This window comes from Bubalus kerabau, chromosome X (assembly GCF_029407905.1).
Source record: "Bubalus kerabau isolate K-KA32 ecotype Philippines breed swamp buffalo chromosome X, PCC_UOA_SB_1v2, whole genome shotgun sequence".
Taxonomy (NCBI): domain Eukaryota; kingdom Metazoa; phylum Chordata; class Mammalia; order Artiodactyla; family Bovidae; genus Bubalus; species Bubalus kerabau.
The window spans coordinates 4,376,652-4,396,390 of record NC_073647.1 but is presented as its reverse complement, the minus strand read 5'-3'; the positions used below and the strand labels follow the sequence as shown (position 1 = coordinate 4,396,390).

Sequence of the window (19,739 nt, the reverse complement as noted above, 5' to 3'; positions counted from 1 at the left end):
CTGAAATTGTGGCAGTAGTAAAATCCTTAGGGTTTCACTCCCTTCACTTCTTTCATTCCAATGATCTGAAACACCTGATTTTGTTAATTTTATGATTAAAGTATGATAGTCATGCCAAGTTAACCACTAGTGTTAAAACACAAGTTAAGATCTTAATCTGTTAACCTGTCTTCCAGTCTGAGAAATCCATAACCTAGGTAAGACCTGGATATTCACAGAGTAAATAAAAGTACATTTGAGTGCAGGACTGAAAGAAAAATTTCCATTTACACTTAAGACAAAGTTATTTAAAAAAAATAATAGAGCAATTGTAGAACCCTTTGATTTCTGTCAAATATCCTTTTATGATTAAGACAAAATCTCTGACATATCAATTGCCAAAATTTTTCAGTTTTCTCAACGTTGTATGTCATTTCTTTTGAAGTCATCATAAAGCTTTCTTTTTCATCAAGATGGAATGAAACACTACAGTTGACACATTGGAGACAGATGTTCTCCTGTTTAGAGTTTTTAAGAAAAAAAAAATTAGTTTGTCCCATTGGGTGGTCTAAAGAGTGAGCAAAGACTTGGTCCCCTGGCATCCCGAAGTGACCACAGAAGACCAGAGAGGGGCCGTTTCTAGATCCTGCTTTTCATGCTTCAGGCACTGAACAGAAAGGGAAAGTGGAGAGAGAGGTACAGTGCTCCCTGCCTCATCCCCACCCACAAACTTCTTTCAGCCAGAGCTCTTGCTCTTTGCACCAGAGATCTCAAGGATCTCACTTTCTTCCCTTTTTCTAAGTTACCTCTAAGTGGTGATACGAGGTGTTAGTTACTCCCACTCCCAAAAATACATAATCAAAAAACAGATCTAAATTTCCTTACTTCTACTTTGTCTGCAAACCTCAACATGTTCTAGGTGTCATTCTCTGGAGACTAGACTCCTGCACCTCTTCCTCTTCTCTTCCTGACACAGTGCACAGCTGTTTTCTCCCAGGGTAGACAAGAATCAAGTGTGCATTCTTCCACCACCACAGAGCATCTGAGATTCAGCAAAGCTTCAGGCCTGCAGAGCTCCTCCATCACCCCAGGAAAAGGAATTTCCTTTCCCATAGAGTCTGTTCTTGTCATGCCTTATAGGGTAATGTTGGTCCCTTTCCCAAGTCTCTATACCCAGGATCTGGCAGCTTCCGTTCTGCCTAGCTTTTCCTTTCCTCAGTTCCTTCCCAGCTACAGCCTTTCCCCTTTAGCCCTCCACTTGAGGCTTATCTCCTAATCCTCTTCTAACTAGCAGTCTTATTTTTAGCAAGGGTAGCGTTCCCACCCTCCAAACTCTCCTCCCCTTTGTCCACGGGACCATTCATGCTCAAGGTAGTGGTCTAGTTGGACAGTTTGCATCTTGCTTGCCCTAGGATAACATCAGGAAAACAGAAGCTACAGCTCTGAAGGGCAGAATCAGGAATCCAGGTCACATACCAGAAAGATTTAAAGCAGACCCTTTAAGACCATGTGACATAATGCTACATAGGGCTGCAGAAGAGCCCTCACACAGATATACACTGGCCTAGATTTAGTCACTTGTTTCATCTGAAACAAGACTAAACGAAACAAGACTAAAGGGAATCAAAGTTTTCCCCAAGCCTTTTGAAAGTGAAGTCTCTCAGTCGTGTCTGACTCTTTGCGACCCCATAGACTCTAGCCTACCAGGCTCCTCTGTCCATGGGATTTTCCAGGCAATAGTACTGGAATGGATTGCCATTTCCTTCTCCAGGGGATCTTCCCAACCCAGGGCTCAAACCCGGGTCTCCTGCATGGTAGACAGACGCTTTACCATCTGAGCCACCAGGGAAGTCCCACAAAAAAGCATTTTGAAGACCCACAAAAAAGAGTCCTCTTATCATTGGATAGTTTGGTGGGTGTTGATAACTTAAACAAACAGGGACATATATATTTATATATATGGATATGTGTGTATGTGTATATATATATGTGCTTCTCCAATTGGAGATGCATCATCAGGCATAGGAATCAAGATAATGCATTTAGCAAGAAGAGTGGACTCTAAAGCTGAAAAAATCCTTAAGAGTAGTCTTTACACCAGATGATGTAGACCAGAGAGTCCAAAAGTAGCTCTTAACCTGTTGGTTTCTGACAGGAACCATAATTTACCCTCCCTCTACTTGAGATACACACCGAAAGACCCTTTCCTGAGATGCTTTGACCCCTTTTTATCCTCTCCTGAATCCCGGCCTTTTCTAGAAACCCTGGATGTGGGAATCATTTAAAATAATAATATCCTCAGAGTAGACAGAATTTTTCCCCCAGTCTTGGATGTAGCTGCATGAGCCCTTCAGGGGGTTGACTCTTTTCTTTCTTAAGGACTACATTCTTTTCCTGTTCTCAAGTTTTGAGGTCCTATTCCTTAACTGCCTAACTAACCCTTCACTTTATGAATCAAGTGGGATGTTTTCTCCTAAATTCAAAAAGTTCTTACAATGCACTACTACTCAACAAGTGTCCCATAGACCAAGCCATGATACATTACCCTTTTTCCATCAGAATGCTGAGAAATCTCAGTATGAGGTTTGGCTTTCTTAAACCTTCCTTCTTCCTTCTCCAGCCTCTAACACCAGGAAGCTTACCAAATATTTAGTCATGAGAACATCATTTCTAAGCATCATTATTAGATTGTAGAACAGATCAGATCAGATCAGTTGCTCAGTCGTGTCCGACTCTTTGCGACCCCATGAATCTCAGCACGCCAGGCCTTCCTGTCCATCACCAACTCCCGGAGTTCAGTCAGACTCATGTCCATCGAGTCAGTGATGCCATCCAGCCATCTCATCCTCTGTCGTCCCCTTCTCCTCCTGCCCCCAATCCCTCCCAGCATCAGAGTCTTTTCGAATGAGTCAACTCTTCGCATGAGGTGGCCAAAGTACTGGAGTTTCAGCTTTAGCATCATTCCCTCCAAAGAAATCCCATTTCCTTCTCCAAGGCCTCTTCCTGCATAGCAGGCAGATTCTTCAGCATCTGCACCACCAGGGAAGCCCCAAATGATTAGCACATCGTATGAAATCAATAAATATTCTTAAGTGAAAAATAATAAAGATAATAATACTATCCTGGTCACTTCACAATAAACATGAAGGTTCTTTGTAAGTCATTGGTGCTACATAAATGTCAGGCTTTATCACTGACCAACTGGATAGTAAACTTGGCTTTTACTCCCAGAACTTAGAAGAGTTGATATTTAAAACATGTTTGCTGGATTAATTAATCATAACAGAGAATCAGATACTTGAATTTTAATCCCAGTTCATTGCTTGACTGTGAAGCCTGGGGTAAATTAATTCATTTTTTGGGTTTTAGTTAGATGATTTTCATGTAAGATCTCCAGTTTGTGTGGGCTCACAGCAGGAAGATTCCAGGGAGTTCATGGGAGATAAATGGATTAGCACAACTGCAGTTATGTCGTTTTTTCCAAACAGCAGCTTCAGCCTGACCCTTTTTTGTAGTCCAAGGGAAAGTAGTAATATTTCTTATTAGTCAAGAACTATAATCAGTTTCCTACATAATGCCCAGCCCCAATATCTGATGTAGATTAGTTTTAACAGTATTTGGTGTCATAAAAATTAAATCATTCCGTATCTACCTTTGTATCTGCCTCTCTTGGGTGGCAGACATTTTTGGAGATACATCCATACATCTCGGGAAGTTTTATATGTAATGTTATATGAAATTGTCAAGAGTTTTTAAAAGTGGTTGGACCATTTTGTATCCCACCAACAATGGATGAGAGGTCCAGCTGCTTCACTTCCTCACCAACATTAGCTGTTGCTAATCTTTTCATATTTTTGCCATCCTATTAGACATGAAATGGTATCTCACTGTGTTTTTCATTTGTATTTCTCTGATGCCTAATGGTGTTGAGCATTTTTCATGCAGTCTTTGTCTTTCATTTATGTTTTGTGGAATGTTTGTTCAATTCTTTTGCCCATTTTAGAAAGTGCATTATTCTTTTTGTTGTTGATTTATGGGAGTTATGTCTATATTCTGGATATAAGTCCATCATCAGATATATGTGCTGCAGATTATTTACCAGTGTTTGATTCGTTTATGTATTTTCTTCTCTAAGTCTTTTCTTGAGCGGAAACTTTTGGTTTTGATAAAGTCCAATTTACTCTTTTTTAATGGTTTATTTGTGTGTGTGTGTGTGTGTGTGTGTGTGTGTGTGTCTGTGTGTGTATGTTTGGTCTGAGAAATCCTTCCTTACCTCGAGACTGTGAAGATATTGCCTGATATGTTCTGCTATGAACTTTGTTCCTGAGTTTTATGTTTGAGTCTACAGTCTCTTTAGAATTCATTTTTGAGCATATAATGGGATAGAAGTCAAGATTCATTTTCTGTAGACAGGTATTTTACATAGTCCACACCATTCAGGGAGAAATAAAACTTCTTGCACCCCTGCTGAATTGCTTTGGCACCTTAGCTAAATTTCAGTTCTTTATATGTTTGTGATCTATTTCTCGACTCTGTTTTGTGCCACTGATCTATTTGACCATGTTGATACCAATATCACACTGTCTTGAATGCTGCAAGTTTGTAAGTTATGGAATAATATAGTGTTAGTCCTTCAACTTTGTTCTTTTTCAAAGTCACTTTGGCTATTCTGTATCCTTTGGTTTCCATATAGAATTTCAGATCATCTTTTCTCTTTCCTCAAAATAGCCTGCTGGAAGCTTTGTCAAGATTTTGTTACATTTATATATCAGTGCGTGGAGAATGGATAGCTTGAACAATACTGAGTCTTTCAATCAAGTCTTGTTTAGGTTTTTAATTTCACCCAGCAATATTTTGTGCTTTTTCAGAGTAGAAGTCCTTTCCTGGATATTTTGTTAGATAATGGATGTTCTGACGCTACTGGAAATAGTATTGTTTGTTTTTTTAATCTTGTTTTTCAATTTGTTGTTGCTACTATACATAAATACAGTAATTCTATATGTTGCTCTTATGATCTGCAACCTTGCTAAATCCTCTTGCTTGTTTTAGTAGTTTGTATATTCCTTAGGAGTTTCTACATACACCATCATGTCATCTGCACAGAAAGATAGTTTCACGTTTCCTGATCTCTTTCCCTTCTCTCTTTCTCTCCTGCCTTATTACACTGGCTAGCACCTTCAGCATAATGTTGAATAGAAATGATAAGAGCAGACAGTTTGACTTGTTCCCAAATTGAGGAGAAGAGTGTTCAGCCTGCAGGTTTTTAATAAATGCTCTTTATCAGATTGAGAACAATCTCTTCGATTCCCTGTTCTGGGTGGATTCTTTTTTAACATTGCGAAGGGATATTGAATTTTTTCAAAGTCTTTTTCTGCAACTATTGCTAGACATCACTTTTTTCTCTTTTATTCTGTTTTCATGGCTCTTTCTGTTTACATTGGATTTTTTCCTAATTGTAAACCAACTTTACATTCCTGGGACAAACATTACTAGTTTTTAATAGATTTTTTTGTGATTTCCCCTAAGTTCCTCCTTTCAACTGTTATTAGAAAATTTAACTATTAAATGTTAATATATAGATTATTCAAGTAGCAACATTTAATGAACATCTATTTACTACCACCCTGCTAGTGACTGAAAAAAAGCAGTATAATAAATAGATTTTCCCTACACTTAAAGAGTCGCAGCCTACTTGTAAAGTCAGATACATATATAACGGGCAAGTATAGTGATAAATGTCCACCCAATGTAGTATCATAGTAAGCAAAATAGGCCTCTTGTGTTGCTACTCTGTGTTAATCAGGAGAAGGATCCTGGAAGAGGTGAAATCTAACTTTTCTTACACGGTTAACTAAGTGAAAGGGATTAAAGGACACGAGGGTACAGAATGGACAAAGGCACAAAGTTAAGACAACACCGTGGTGCTTCAGAGAAACTAATAGTAGTTGATCACTGCTGGAGCATTAGGTACAAGGCTTGCTTGAGGAGCCATGATTTTATAAAACATCAGCCAGATTGCTGCACACCTTGTGTGCCAAATGAAGGAATTTGTCCTTAGTTCTGCAAATGATGGGGAGCCATGAGATTACAAGGGAAGAGGGATGTAGTCTGGTTTGTATTTTAATCGAAACCCTCTGGCAGATTTGTGGAGGATAGATTTGAAAGTGCCAAGGCTGGAGGCAGGAGGATCTGTTAGAAAACAATAATGATGTCCTGAATCTTAGCAATGAGAGTAGAAATGGAGAGGAAGGGTCAGATTTGAGAAATATTTAGGAAGTAAAAGTGGCAGAACTTGGCGATGAACTGATTAGAAGATGAGTCAAGATTGAGAGCATATTAGTTTCTTAGAGTTGCCATAACAACGTACACAAACTGGGTGATTTCAGACAATAGAACTTTATTGTCTCACAGTTCTAGAGTCCAGAGGTCTGACATCAAGGTGTCAGCATGGTCATGTTTCCTTTGAGACTCTGGGTAGCAGCCTTCCTTGCCTCCTCCTAGCTCTGCTGGTGGCTGTTGGTCTTGTCGTTCCTTGGCTCGTAGCTTTGTTACTCCCGTCTCTGCCTCTGTAGTCACATGATGTTCTCCCTGTTCGTCTCCGTCCTTTTGGAGTAAGCCTCACCCAGTAAATCCCTCCAGCAAGTAAGTCACTCCGGTGTGATGTCACCTTCACTCATTATCTCCAGTGACCCTATTTCCAAATAAGGTTACATTCTGAGGCACTGGGAGTTAGGGCTTCAGCTTATCTTTGTGAGAGACACAGTTCAACCTATAATAAAGAGTAAAGTCAAAATTGCTTTTAATTTTCTAGTCTGTAGGATATGACCCACTGGCTAGGTGGGAAACACAAGGAAAAGAGCTTTTTTAGAAACAAGATAAATTCAGAATGGACTAGAGGACATACATTAAGAGCCGTTGTAGCAGTCAGTTTTATAGGACTGAAATTCATCTCTTTAAGATACAAACAAACTGTTAAGACATATGGATAGCATGAATAATCGGCATCATCTTTTCATTGCTGAGAACATGCTATGATGGTTGTTTTATAGTAGCTGTTATTATGGCAAAGTCAGAGATCTCTATCGTGAGGTATTATACTAGCATTCTCACTGGTTTTCAAACCAACAGTTAGGAAGGAAGCATTGTTGACCAAAATCACACCATTTTAATAAACCCCGATGTAACTGATGCAGCAGCTTGAAAATTGTGAAATTACCTTAAGACTCTATTAACTGCCTATAAATATAATTTTAGTAGAAAGCAAAAATCATGGACATTTGTAGGCTTAGTGGAATTTACCCTGTTAGACATTTAAATATCCTCAGTTTGGAAAACCATATCCCCTTTTAAAAGTACTTCTGAACATGTTACCTTTTGTAAGTTTGGTTAACATCTTTATTATGTGCTAAACAAAGTAAATAGTAGTTTTCTATTGTCAATATTAATTTCAAATTTTAAGAATGTGGTTTCAATTTCAAGTATTTCAAGCATGTCATTTAGAATATATATTTACACAACTGTACCTCTGTGCATTTCCTTAAATTTAGTACATTCTGTTTTTTATTCCTTTGAAATAGTTCAAACTATATTTGCACAGAGCTCACATATCTCTAATTCTTGATTGCATTTTTTTCTCAATGCAGGAAGTTTTGCTGGAATTGCTAGAACAATGTGTGCATGGCTTATGGAAAGCAGGGCGTTATGAAGTAATTTCTGAAATTTCCAAGTTGATCATTCCAATTTATGAGAAACGTCGAGAGTTTGAGGTAAGCAACTGAAACATTTGCATCATTCATGTATATATATTTTTTGGTCTTAAATCACTATCCTTAAAAAATTCTGAAAAGTCCTAAAATTCGAGTTCTACATTGCTGCTGCTGCTAAGTCACTTCAGTCATGTCCGACTCTGTGCGACCCCATAGATGGCAGCCCACCAGGCTCTCCCATCCCTGGGATTCTCCAGGCAAGAATACTGGAGTGGGTTGCCCTTCCCTTCTCCAATGCATGAAGGTGAAAAGTGAAAGTGAAGTTGCTCAGTCCTGTCCGACTCTGAGCAACCCCATGGACTGCAGCCCACCAGGCTCCTCCATCCATGGGATTTTCCAGGCAAGAGTACTGGAGTGGGGTGCTATCGCCTTCTCCGAGTCCTACCTTATATTCACTTAAATTTTCCAAATGAAATAAAGGATGCAATGTTTAAAATGTAAATTAAAATTAGCATTATGCCAGTTTTTCTCATAGCTGTTTTATCTAGCAATCTTCCCTTCTCCACTCATGGCAGAGAACAACCCATGTTGTCCTTTACACACACACACAAAAGTTACTGGATTTCCATGTGGTCAGGGAAGAGATAGAGGTGTGAATCACTTCTTTTCAATTTGATGGTGGGGCTAAAGTTGCTAACAGATGATAGTGGGGGGATAATAAGTTACTAGGAATTACCCTTTTATGAGGAGCTTTTCCAGTTTTGTCTGCCACATAAATCTTTGATCAAGGAGAATTAGTAAAAAAAAATTGTAGTTTAGTTATTGCCACCAGCACTCAACAGGACTTTTTATATTCAAGAATCTGAGTCCATAGCATAATTTTCTATCCCTGCTATGCTGGAAAGGGGTGCTTAGGACTCAAGCCGTTTTTAAAAGCAAAGCAGTCTATCCTTAAATATATATAACAAGTAGCCTTTCATTGTTGAAGTGTCCCAGAGTGAAAACATACATTTAATGTCATCTGTGTAGTGCTGTAATCTCTTCTCCAAATTGGCTCTTATCAAACTCACTCTTTCTTTCTGGGTTCTGGGTCTTCCTACTCTTTGCCCTGCTTTTGCTGTATATGGGGACATGCCTAAAAAATCATCAGATCAGATCAAATCAGATCAGTCGCTCAGTCATGTCCGACTCTTGCGACCCCATGAATCACAGCACATCAGGCCTCCCTGTCCATCACCAACACCCAGAGTTCACTCAGACTCACACCCATCGAGTCAGTGATGCCATCCAGCCATCTCATCCTCTGTCATCCCCTTCTCCTCCTGCCCTCAATCTTTCCCAGCATCAGGGTCTTTTCCAATGAGTCAGCTCTTTGCATCAGGTGGCCAAAGGATTGGAGTTTCAGCTTCATCATCAGTCCTTCCAATGATCACCCAGGACTAATCTCCTTTAGGATGGACTGGTTGGATCTCCTCGCAGTCCAAGGGACTCTCAAGAGTCTTCTCCAGCACCACAGTTCAAAAGCATCAATTCTTCGGCACTCAGCTTTCTTTATAGTCCAACTATCACATCCATACAAAACTACTGGAAAAATCATAGCATTGAGTGGACGGACCTTTGTTGGCAATGTCTCTGCTTTTCAATATGGTGTCTAGGTTGGTCATAACTTTCCTTCTAAGGAGTAAATGTCTTTTAATTTCATGGCTGCAATCACCATCTGCAGTGATTTTGGAGCCCCAGAAATATAAAGTCAGCCACTGTTCCCACTGTTTCCCCATCTATTTGCCATGAAGTGATGGGACCAGATGCCATGATCTTAGTTTTCTGAATGTTGAGCTTTAAGCCAGCTTTTTCACTCTCCTCTTTCACTTTCATCAAGAGGCTCTTTAGTTCACTTCCTGCCATAAGGGTGGTGTCATCTGCCTATCTGAGGTTATTGATATTTCTCCTGCCAGTCTTGATTCCAGCTTGTGCTTCTTCAAGCCCAGAGTTTCTCATGATGTACTCTGCATATAAGTTAAATAAGCAGGGTGACAAAATACAGCCTTGATGTACTCCTTTTCCTATTTGGAACCAGTCTGTTGTTCCATGTCCAGTTTTAACTGTTGCTTCCTGACCTGAATACAGATTTCTCAGGAGGTATGTCAGGTGCTCTGGTATTCCCATCTCTTTAAGAATTTTCCACAGTTTATTGTGATCCACACAGTCAAACACTTTCACACAGTCAGTAAAGCAGAAAGAGATGTTTTTCTGGAACTCTCTTGCCTTTTCGATGATCCAGCGAATGTTGGCAGCAGTTTGATCTCTGGTTCCTCTGCCTTTTCTAAAACCAGCTTGAACATCTGGAAGTTCACAGTTCCCGTATTGCTGAAGCCTGGCATGAAGAATTTTAAGCATTACTTTAGTAGCGTGTGAGATGAGTGCAATTGTGCAGTAGTTTGAGCATTCTTTGGCATTGCCTTTCTTTGGGATTGGAATGAAAACTGACCTTTTCCAGTCCCGTGGCCACTGATGAGTTTTCCAAATTTGCTGGCATATTGAGTGCAGCACTTTCACAGCATCATCTTTCAGGATTTGAAATAGCTCAACTGGAATTCCATCACCTCCACTAATTTTGTCAGATATAGGATTCTTGATTAATAGATTTTTTTTTTAGCACTTTGAATATAGCAGCCCACTGCCTTCTGGCCTCCTATGTTTCTGATGGGAAATCTGACCATCTTATTCAGGATCCCTTGTATGTGACATGCCATTTGTCTCTTGATTGTTTCAAAATTCTCTCTTTGGCTTTGGCTTTTGACATTTGATCTTAATATGTCTCACCATGGGTCTCTTACAGTTACCCTGCTTGGAGTTTGTTGAGCTCTGTGTCTTTCATCAGATTTGAGAGTTGACCCATTATTTCTTCAGATAGTCTCCCTGCCCCTTTCTCTCACTTTTCTGCTTCAAGGACTCATAGTGTGTATGTTCACCTGCTGGATAATGTTCCACAGGTTCCGTAGCCTCTGTTCCTCTTCATTTTTTTTCCTTTGTGTTCCTCTGATCCATCATTGATCTGATCTTATCTTCAAGTAGGCTCACTATTTCTTACACCTGCTGCAGTTTACCTTTAAATCCCTCTGGTGACTTTTCATTTCAGTTATTGTATTGTTCACCTCTGAAAAAAAGGTTTTTTGGTTTCCTTTTAGATTTTCTAGCTATTTATTGATATTGACATTTGTTGATACATAGTTTTCTTGACTTTTTCCACAGCTTCCTTCAGTTCTTTGATCATGAATACTGCTGTTTTAATGTCTTTTTCTAGGAGATCTGCTATCACTTTTTTTTCAGTGATAATGTCTATTGGTTTATTTTTCTTTTTTGAATGGGCCATACTTTCCTATTTCTTTGTATGCCTTGCAATTTTTTTTGTTGTTGAAAACTGGACATTTGTATTTAATATTGTGATCTCTCTGGAAATCAGATTCTGTCCCTGTCCCAGAGTTTCCTGGGTTTTGTTGTTGTTTTTAATTGTTGTAAGCTGTGTCTGTCCCAAGAATCCGCCTGAGGTGTAAATTTGGGATCTTCTCAAGTCTTTTCTGAGCCTGTGCCTTCCCCTGAGCATGCGCAGTGATTTTCTAGTCATCCTCATTTATGCAGTTACCTTTAAACAGTCTAGTATTGGATGTCCGGCTCCTAAGAGGGGATGGAGAGGAAAATGAAGGAGAGAGGAAAGGTGCTGGTCTGTTAAATCCCCTGAAAGTCACTTTAGGCAGAGGGGGAGGGCATTGCAACAAAGGATGAGATGGTATAAAAATGGCCACAGCCTCTTTGACTGTCCCCCTGTGGTCAGAAGCAGCAATCAGCAGTTATAGCACAGATTCACAATATTTGGAAGACAGGGTCTTTGTTCATCCTGGCTCCTACAAGCTGTTCTAGGAATATGCACACAGCTATCTGCCGTCGTACTTGAGGGATGAGGTATGGGTGGCTGCCATTGTGCCCAGAGTTAAAATTGAACAAAATCAAAATTAAGGCAATTTTCTGTCCAAGTCTTCCCCTGGAAGTTGCAAGTCTTCAACAGACTCCAGAGATACAAAATTGTTCCATCAGATACGTAATGACGGTGTAACTATTGTCTCTATAAGAAGGTAGATGTCTGGTGCTCTGCCATCTTCTGAGATTCCTCTGTGTAATAGGTATTTTTTGAAGTGGAATTCAAATGTGCAGTTAGCCATTTTAATATATGGGGAGCACATGTACACCCGTGGTGGATTCAAGTCAATGTATGGCAAAACCAATACAATATTGTAAAGTAATTAGCCTCCAATTAAAATAAATTTATATTAAAAAATAAATAAAAATTAAAAAATAAGTTGAATGTAACATAAAAGCAAATAAAACTAAATAAAAATTTCAAAAAAGCAAATGATAAAGCAATGCTCAGCATGATCTCCAGTTTGTAAATGAATATGTATGCATAGAAAAAAAGATTACAAGGAAATATATGAGAATGTAAATGATGGTCATTGCTGAGTGGTAGCATTGCAGTTTTTTCTGTCTACATTTCTGTAATCTCCAAATAGCTTCTGTAACTTCTTTTTTTTTTTAATTTTATTTTATTTTTAAACTTTACATAACTGTATTAGTTTTGCCAAATATCAAAATGAATCCGTAACTTCTTAATAATCAGAAGGAAGCAATCCTTGAAGAAAGAGCAAAGACCTCTTCCAAGTTTGTATTCATCACACAGTGTATTCAATGACTGTTCCACAGTTGATCTCAGAGGTGTTAGTAGCTTACCTGTACCCCATTTTCCCTCCTGTTTAATAAAACACAAAACTTTCTTACTTTCCAGGTAAATGTCAAAGAGCTTGATCCCAAATATGCTCATATCCAAGTCACTTATGTGAAGCCCTACTTTGATGATAAAGAACTCACAGAAAGAAAAACTGAGTTTGAAAGAAACCATAATATCAATAGGTTTGTTTTTGAGGCTCCTTATACATTGCCAGGCAAAAAGCAGGGCTGTATAGAGGAACAGTACAAATGCCGTACAATCTTGACTAGTAAGTAGGACTTGGCATAACTTCTTTGTTTGGCATGATCTTTTTTGATACATACAAGCAACAGCTGGTCAGCAGGAAAATGTAACTAAAATTTTAATCATTTATTGTCCTGCTGTTCAGTCACTCACTTACACAAACATGGCTATGTTATAAACCATTCCTTTCCCATATGTAATTCATGATTAGTCCGAGTCGTCTCACAGAGAATTTCTCCTTCAGTCCTGAAGTAATAAGGCACCTATTTGGTCTCTAAGGGATTTTTCCAGAGAAAATATGGGGAGAATTAAGCACAATGGATTTTTGTTTTAATTTGGCTATTTGATTTGCTGTCTTAAGAACTCATTTGTCAATCTTAATCTTTAATAGCTTCAAACTCGTTTCCATATGTGAAGAAGAGGATCGCTATAAACTATGAACAGCAGATTAATTTAAAGCCAATTGATGTTGCCACTGATGAAATAAAAGATAAAACTGCAGAGCTGCAAAAGCTTTGCTCCTCTGCTGACGTGGACATGATTCAGCTCCAACTTAAATTGCAGGGCTGTGTTTCAGTGCAGGTGTATGTTGGTTGCTAACCATGTATTAAACATTTCTTGTTGTTCTTCTCACTTTCATAAGGGCATAGAACAAGGACTAATTGTAATTGTCTTATACTCTGACTGGGTGCAAAAATCTCTACATTATTTATTAATTTAATAAAGACATTATGTTCAGTTTCTGTAAATTTTTTGTTATGTCAGAGAGCTTTAACATAAATCCCTCTGACTATAGCCAAGCCCTATATTTAGATAGGAGAAATTGTTAAGTAACTTGTTAGAGTATAATTTTGGCGGATGATTTGCTTTAATCCCTTTCAAATAAATTTATAGTAAGAATAGTAAATATGTTTCTCAGGTATGGATTTTTGTATATTGTATTCTTTTTAAAAAGAGAAATGAAAAAATTACTTTTTGATTACATCCTAACAACTCTCATTTTTCTCCTTTTGTAATTTAGGTAAATGCAGGTCCATTAGCATACGCAAGGGCTTTCTTAAATGACAGTCAAGCTAGCAAGTATCCAGCCAAAAAAGTAAATGAGTTGAAAGACATGTTTAGGTAAGTGCTTTGTAGTTTTCAGATCAGACCTCTAGTTTTTTTTACTCCATTGTCTTCTTAAGTGAAATCAAAATATTCACCAAATAATGTCCTTCTAAAAAAATTGTCTGTTCCCTTTTATAACGTTTAAGTTACCTTCTAATGGTATTTTAGGTAGTCAGGAAATGTGTGATCTCTTTCTTGCTGCAGAACTGTAACAGTGTCCTAGTGACCCAAGGCGTTAAATACGACAACGACTTCATTGCTGTGGATATTGTGACACAAACACAAGCCCACATTCATTATGTGATTTCCTCCTCTGCCTGACTGAGCTCATGTCACAGCTTTTCCAGACCATTTAGGCTAGGAAGGGTTGGATAGGTTTGCTTCTATCCTGTATCCTTAGTTCCACTTGGATTCTGCTATTCTAGGGCATACGATAATCTTTTCTGGACTGAGCATCCCTCTAAGCCAATGCATGTCTGAATGGTTGCGCAGTAGAAAAAATCTGTTTCTTATATAAAAGCACTTAGATTCAGAATAAGAGAGACAGATAATTTAACAGACTGAGTAGAAAGATAATTTCCATTCATTTGCTCCTGACTTATTTCATTTACTTTTGCTATCTCTGTATTATCAGCTGTTTCAGGTTACAGAGTAACCACTACTCATTCCCTTGTAGCTCAGTGGGTAAAGAATCTGCCTGGGTTCAGGCTGGGGAACACATGTATACCTGTGGCGGATTCATTTTGATATTTGGCAAAACTAATACAATTATGTAAAGTTTAAAAAAAAAAAAAAAAAAAAGAATCTGCCTGCAGTGCAGGAGACCCGGGTTCGATCCCTGGGTTGGGAAGATCCCCTGGAGAAGGAAATGGCAACCCACTCCAGTATCCTTGCCTGCAAAATCTCATGGACAGAGGAGCCTGGTGGGCTGTAGTCCACAGGGTCGCAAAGAGTCAGGCATGACTGAGAGACTAACACTTACTTACTTACTTAGTACTCATTCATTCAATGTTTATTAATGCCTGGCATGTACAAAAAGATTCTGCTCTTTGCTATGACAGGGATACAGCACAAATGGTCAGTGAGCTACTTTGTCCCCTAAGATTTGCATTCTAATTATGGACATGAAACATAAACATATGAAATAACTATAAAAAAGGTTTTTATGATAAGTCATAACCTCTCTGTCGCCATCTTACCAGCCCAGGGCAGATACTTCATGCCTATAAGCACCCAGCACTGTACTGGGTACATAGCCCCAAATAAATTATTTTTCAATAACTGACATTATCTATAGATGTTAATTAATGTAAGTGCAAGCATAGCTGATATCATATCAAGTGACTGAGCAGGCAGGCTTCCCAGAGGGTATATATTTCAAGCCAGGTTTGGAAGGAGATAAGAAACCAGAAGACAAAGATAGAAAAGGAAAGATATTTCAGACTTAGGAGATGACATTAGCAAAAACACAGTGAGAAAATATGGGGTTCTAATCTTCCTTTTAGGCAAGCCGTGGTTAAAGTAAATATGAAATTGTCAGAGAGGCTTTTGAGTAATAAGTAACAAAAACTTTATCTTTGATCTTCATCTATAGGAAGTTCATCCAAGCATGCAGCATTGCACTGGAACTAAATGAGCGGCTGATTAAAGAGGATCAGATTGAATACCATGAAGGGCTCAAGTCAAATTTCAGAGACATTGTGAAAGAATTGTCTGACATTATTCATGAACAGGCAAGTATTAGGGTGATTGAAAACGAAAACATGATCTGGGTCCCTAAAGTGTTACTTAGCAAACCTATTAGTTTGAAATACTTGAAATTACTTAGTCTCTTATTTTAAAATCTGTTCTTATATTCTTTACCCATATCAATGATATAATGCAAATCAGATTTGAAGCAATCACTGACAATTGCTTTAGCAGTTGTGTCAGATGTTAAACTATTTTGTTCTTTGTGCCACAGTGCCATTAGAAGTGAATAGTTGTGCAAGTGTGAATTAAGCTACTGTGAGCATGGCTAAGGTCTCTCAAGAAGGATCCTAGAGAAGTGCCAGATCCCTAAATGAATACCCCTGTCTTAGATGTAGGAAACTGGATATAGTTGGCCTTCCATATTCACAGCTTCCACATCCTTGGATTCAACCAACTGCAGATCAAAAATATTTGAAGAAAAATTTCCAGAAAGTTCCAAAAAAGCAAAACTTGAGTTTCCTGTATGTAGGCAGCTATTTACATAGCATTTACATTGTATTAACTATTACAAATAATCTAGAGATGATTTTAAAGTACAGGGGAGGATATGCATGAGTTATATGCAAATACTGTGTTATTTTATATAAGGGACTTGAGCATCCTCAGTTTAATAGCCATGGGAGAAGGAGGACAGTGGTCCTGGAACTAATCCTCTGAGGATACCAAGGGACAACTATACTATCATTTAGGTGAGATCCTGAGTGAGTTCCAAAATTCAGGAATTGTCTTAATACCCATATAGCCTGCAAAACCCTTTTTTATAATACCTAGCATTTTAATATTTGACTGTTAATGTCAATTATAGCTAACTTAGTAAAACACAGTCTGAAACATATAGAAGCAAAGATCTGCTCACCACTGACAGCCAAATTATGTCATAATTAAGTAGTTAAGACTTTTATAGATCTACTTACCTTTAAACCAGAGTACTCCTGAATTATCCTGGTAAATGTCATTCCTATATTAGGCTCCTGAAATCTGTGTTTACAACCACTCTATACATGGATTGTCACTCAACTATTTTAACATCTTCACCACAGATGTAAAAGTCATGGCCTGATGGGCTGGTCCCTCAGTGCCTGAGCCCTATTGAGCTTACATAATGTCTCTTTGCTTTCCTTAAGAATGGGTATGTCTTACTGTAACTGAAAGTGGGAGTCCTGCTGCTTGCTGCTCCAAAACCAATAAAGAGGCAAGGTTAGTGGAAAGGGAAAAAAAAAAAAAAAAGAAGAAGCAAAACAGCCTATAAGATCAATATTTACTTCAGAAACTCTTCAGACTCTCAATTTTTTTTATGAAATTAAGACCCTTTAAAAGAAACAAGGATAACTACAGCCCTTTAGAGAACACATTCTTATTGCTGGTTCCAGAAAGGAGAACCTCCTCTGTCCTGGTATGAGCATTTTACTGCTTGCCTGAAGACACTCCCCTGGGTGAGACCATCACATGGAGGGTGTCCTTACAAATAGACTGACCATGGTTAGTGCCAAAGGACTGCAGTGTAATGATGGGGAAGGGGAGAAGAAAGATTTCAAAGAAAACAGGAGCTAGTTGACTATCTCTGCTATAGGAGCTAGTTGACTATCTCTCCTCTAGCTAGAAGAGCTAGCTATCTCTCTTATGGTATCTTGTATGCTTTCTCTTAGAAAGGACTTTGGGAAATTTGTTATAATTAGTCCAAAGTTGCACTGCGTGACCAGGAGTCCAATTTTCTAACCATGGTCATCTTCTCAGTATGGAGAAGACAGGCAGCTAGACTTTCATTATCCCATCTTTCAATGAGATGAGTCATCCCAGTCTCCTGCTCTCCTATTTTCATGGCAGGGAATCTTGCAGGCCTGAGGAGTCTGGACTCAGTGATCTGTTTCCTCTTTTTGTCATCTTGACTTCTGTTAGCCCACTTAGGAGTGAGTGTAAACCATCCCAAGGCATACCTTTGCTGCTCAGTTTTCCGAGGTCCTTTTTTGTCTCCTTCCCAAAGCAGTCTGGTGATCAGGACTAGGCAGGCAGGGAATAATTCCACTTCCTTTATTGTCTGTATCTCAGGTTCAGCCCCTGAGTACAGTGGGGATATGCCTCTCTTCGCCCTCACTCTTCTGGGGTATGTTGAAGTGTTAGTCACTCAGTCATGTCCGATTCTTTGTGACCCCATGGGCTGTAGCTCCCCAGACTCTTTTGTCTGTGGAATTCTCCAGGCAAGAATACTGGAGTGGGTTGCCATTTCCTTCTCCAGGGGATCTTCTGAAACCAGGGATCAAACTCAGGTCTCCTGCATTGTAGGTGAATTCTTTACCATCTGAGCCATCTGGGAAGACTTTAATCAAATAGACTACATAATTTGTTCCTAGAAACTGTCCAGTTTATAGGGTTCTATTCTCCATTGTCCATAGGAAAAAACAGCAAACCTCCTCCTTTACAAAAATATAAAATAATTATAGCATTTTAAGCCAATATATATTACAGTTATAGAATTTGCATGCAACTGTATGACCTATCCTTGAACTCTAAATTATTCAAATTGACAGCAAATTATTCAAGTTACTGCTATTATGATGATCAAGATATTTAGAGCAGTCATTCTATACAGTTCTTTTTTCCTTGCTAAAAAAAAAACAAAATTGACCTGATGTTGTTGTTCAGTTACTCGGTCATGTCTGACTCTTTGCAACCCCATGGACTGCAACACACCAGGCTTCCCTGTCCTTCAACACCTCCCGGAGTTTGCTCAAACTCACATCCATTGATTTGGTGATTACATCCAATCATCTCATCCTCTGTTGTCCCTTTCTCCTCCTGCCTTCAATCTTTCCCAGCATCGGTCTTTTCCAGTTAGTCAGCTCTTTGCATCAAATGGCAAATGTATTGGAGCTTCAGCTTCAGAATCAGTCTTTCCACTGAATATTCAGGGGTGAGTTCCCTTATGATTAACTGGTTTGATCTGCTTGCAGTCCAAGGGACTCTCAAGAGTCTTCTCCAACACCACAGTTTGAAAGAATCCATTCTTCGGCATTTAGCCTTCTTTATGGTCCAACTCTCACATATGTACATGACTACTGGAAAAACCATAGCTTTGACTAGATGGACCTTTGTTGGCAAAGTAATGTCTCTGCTTTTTATTCAGAGTCAGCTGAGTCAGTTTTAAAGATTTTGGCTTTATTCAGTGATTCATGAATCTGGCAGCATCCCATCTGGCAGATAGAAAGGAGCTCTGAAGAGCCATAGAAAATGGAAGCCTTTTACAGGTAGAAGGAGTCAGGTCAAGGAAGTTATTCTAAAAGAGACCTGATTGTTTCAAGCAAGGTCACCTTCCTCTGGGGCACAGCAAGAGTCTGCCCAGTGAAGTTCCTCACTAGTGCTGACCAGGAAATTTCAAACTTGAAAGTAATGCATGTACTTTTTTCAACTAGTTCAGATTACCTGCCTGGAAAAGACTGAAACTGCAGTTAGGTTGATATTAATTCTCAGGTGATGTGGGTTTAGCACAAGTGACTTCATTTGGGGCCTCTTGTCTCTGTCTCTCTCTCTCTGTTTTTTTTTTTTTTTTTTTTTTTTAATTTATTTGCCTGCACCATGTCTTAGCTGCGGCATGTGGGATCCAGCTCCCTGAGCAGAGACTGAACCCAGGCCCCATGCACTGGGAGCGTGGAGTCCCATCCTCTGGACCACCAGGGAAGTCCCTTGTCTCTTTAACACCCTGAAATTTGGGTTTTATGAATCTGCTGTCATATTTTCCACCTGTCTTTCTCATTTAATTTCTTTTTTTTAATTTCTTTTTTTAAAATTTTATTTTATTTTTAAACTTTACAATATTGTATTAATTTTGCCAAACATCGAAATGAATCCACCACAGGTATACCCGTGCTCCCCATCCTGAACGCTCCTCCCTCCTCCCTCCCCATACCATCCCTCTGGGTCGTCCCAGTGCTCCAGCCCCAAGCATCCAGTATCGTGCAGCGAACCTGGACTGGCAACTTGTTTCATACATGATATTATACATGTTTCAATGTCATTCTCCCAAATCTCCCCACCCTCTCCCTCTCCCACAGAGTCCATAAGACTGATCTATACATCAGTGTCTCTTTTGCTGTCTCATACACAGGGTTATTGTTACCATCTTTCTAAATTCCATATATATGCGTTAGTATACTGTATTGGTGTTTTTCTTTCTGGCT

At 38.9% G+C, this 19,739-nt stretch overlaps 1 protein-coding gene across 1 annotated transcript in view; it reads left to right on the top strand.

The window, feature by feature from the left end:
* Window positions 1-19,739, top strand: part of LOC129640274 (dedicator of cytokinesis protein 11-like) — a 73,967-nt gene that overhangs the window by 46,133 nt on the left and 8,095 nt on the right. Inside the window, exons 4-8 of the mRNA XM_055565488.1 lie at window positions 7,623-7,745; window positions 12,523-12,733; window positions 13,100-13,290; window positions 13,730-13,830; window positions 15,410-15,548. Of these exons, the coding sequence (XP_055421463.1) occupies window positions 7,623-7,745; window positions 12,523-12,733; window positions 13,100-13,290; window positions 13,730-13,830; window positions 15,410-15,548 (765 nt within the window). The remainder of the gene's footprint in view (window positions 1-7,622; window positions 7,746-12,522; window positions 12,734-13,099; window positions 13,291-13,729; window positions 13,831-15,409; window positions 15,549-19,739) is intronic.